Source organism: Monoraphidium neglectum (assembly GCF_000611645.1).
Source record: "Monoraphidium neglectum strain SAG 48.87 unplaced genomic scaffold scaffold03862, whole genome shotgun sequence".
Taxonomy (NCBI): Eukaryota; Viridiplantae; Chlorophyta; class Chlorophyceae; order Sphaeropleales; family Selenastraceae; genus Monoraphidium; species Monoraphidium neglectum.
The window spans coordinates 4,247-5,735 of record NW_014009767.1 but is presented as its reverse complement, the minus strand read 5'-3'; the positions used below and the strand labels follow the sequence as shown (position 1 = coordinate 5,735).

General features: G+C 71.3%; 1 protein-coding gene across 1 annotated transcript in view; it reads left to right on the top strand.

Moving 5' to 3' along the window:
• Positions 1–239: 239 nt before the first annotated feature.
• MNEG_13495 (hypothetical protein) overlaps positions 240–1,489 on the top strand; it is a gene marked incomplete at both ends in the record, with an annotated part of 2,103 nt that continues 853 nt past the window's right edge. Inside the window, 2 exons of the mRNA XM_014038034.1 lie at positions 240–773; positions 1,032–1,218. Of these exons, the coding sequence (XP_013893488.1) occupies positions 240–773; positions 1,032–1,218 (721 nt within the window). The remainder of the gene's footprint in view (positions 774–1,031; positions 1,219–1,489) is intronic.

Sequence of the window (1,489 nt, the reverse complement as noted above, 5' to 3'; positions counted from 1 at the left end):
GCAGCAGCAGCAGCAGCGGCAGCAGCAGCACTGCAACCAACAGCAGCAGCAGTGCAGGCACGGACAGAGGCACCGCCGGCAGCATAACTTCGAACTTCATCGGTGGCGACGGCGACTTCGCCTCAGCGCATCCGATAGCGGCGGCCAGTGAAGCGGGCCCTGACAGCAGCGGCGACGGCAGCGGCGGTGGGGGCGGCGGCGACAGCAGCAGCGATGCAGCCCCGCTGGTTGCTCCCGAAATGGCAGAGGTTGCGGCGCTGGCGGTGGGCCGCGCGGGCAGCAGCAGAGGGCCCAGTGGCGGGGGCAGCGGCACCATAAGCACGCTGCCGATGCCTAACTGGCCGGCCAGCGCGAGCGGCAACGGCGCCGGCGAGGCGTCACGCCGCATATCGCAGCAGCAGCAGCAGCAGCAGCAGGTGCCGCACCAGCAGCAGTATCACCTCCAGCAGCCCGTGCCGCAGCAGCAGCCCGTGGCGCCGCCGGCAGTCGCCGCGGAGGCGGCGCCTGCGGCCAGCGAGACGCCGGAGCAGGCCGCCGCGCGCGCGCGCGCGGAGGGCCTGGTGCTCGCGGCGGCGCAGCTGCAGCGGCTGGCGGCGCGGCGGCTTTCGGGCCACGTGCGGACGGGGGAGACGCAGCTGCTGCTGCACTACCCGGAGGGGGGGGAGGGCGCGGTGGCGACGATGCTGGCGGGGTGGCTGCTGTGGTTCATGGGGCTGGACCTGGAGGAGGCGTCCGCGGCCGCTGACGTGGCGGTGGGGGCGCCGCCCGACGCGGTGAGGCGCCAGGGAGGGGCCCACCGCGGCGGCCGGGGCCGTCGCCGCTGCTGCGCTAGGGTCAGGGGTTCCCTGCGTTGTCGAGCGTGAGGGGTCGCAGCTGGGCGGGGTGCTTCATGAGGGAGGCCCGAGCAGAAGCGACTCAGGGCTCTGGCAGGAGCCAGCACTGCTTGAGTATCATCTAGTGAGCTCCATGCCCCTGACCTCATGTCGCCTCGCTGGCCCGAAATCAACATGCGGGGAATCCACGCCCCCCAGGAGCTGCTGCAGTCGGCGGCGGAGCTGCTGGTGGCACGGGCGCGCGCGCGCTTCAGCCGCATCGTGCTCGTGTGGCCGTACGGCGGCATGAGCGCTGATGTGTCTGGCGAGCTGGTCGGCGGCTGGGGGGAGAAGGTCCCGATGCGCCGCTGCATGAGCCCCGCCGGCTGCAGGGGCGCCGCAAGGGGTGGGTCTCGGGCCTCGCTCCCAACCCTGCAGGGCTCTGTGCGCGCTTGCATGGGTGTCGAGCATCGCTGAAGGAGGGGCCGCGGTGTCTGCTTTGATCATCATCCTGGCAGCTGCGCTGCCCCTTATCGCCGCCCTGCCTGTCGTACCTCATCTGTCCGCACAGCATGCAGCACATACAAGACTACCCCTCTCAATTGCAGACACACACACGCGCGCACGCGCACACACACGCACACACACGCGCGCACACACACACACACACACACACA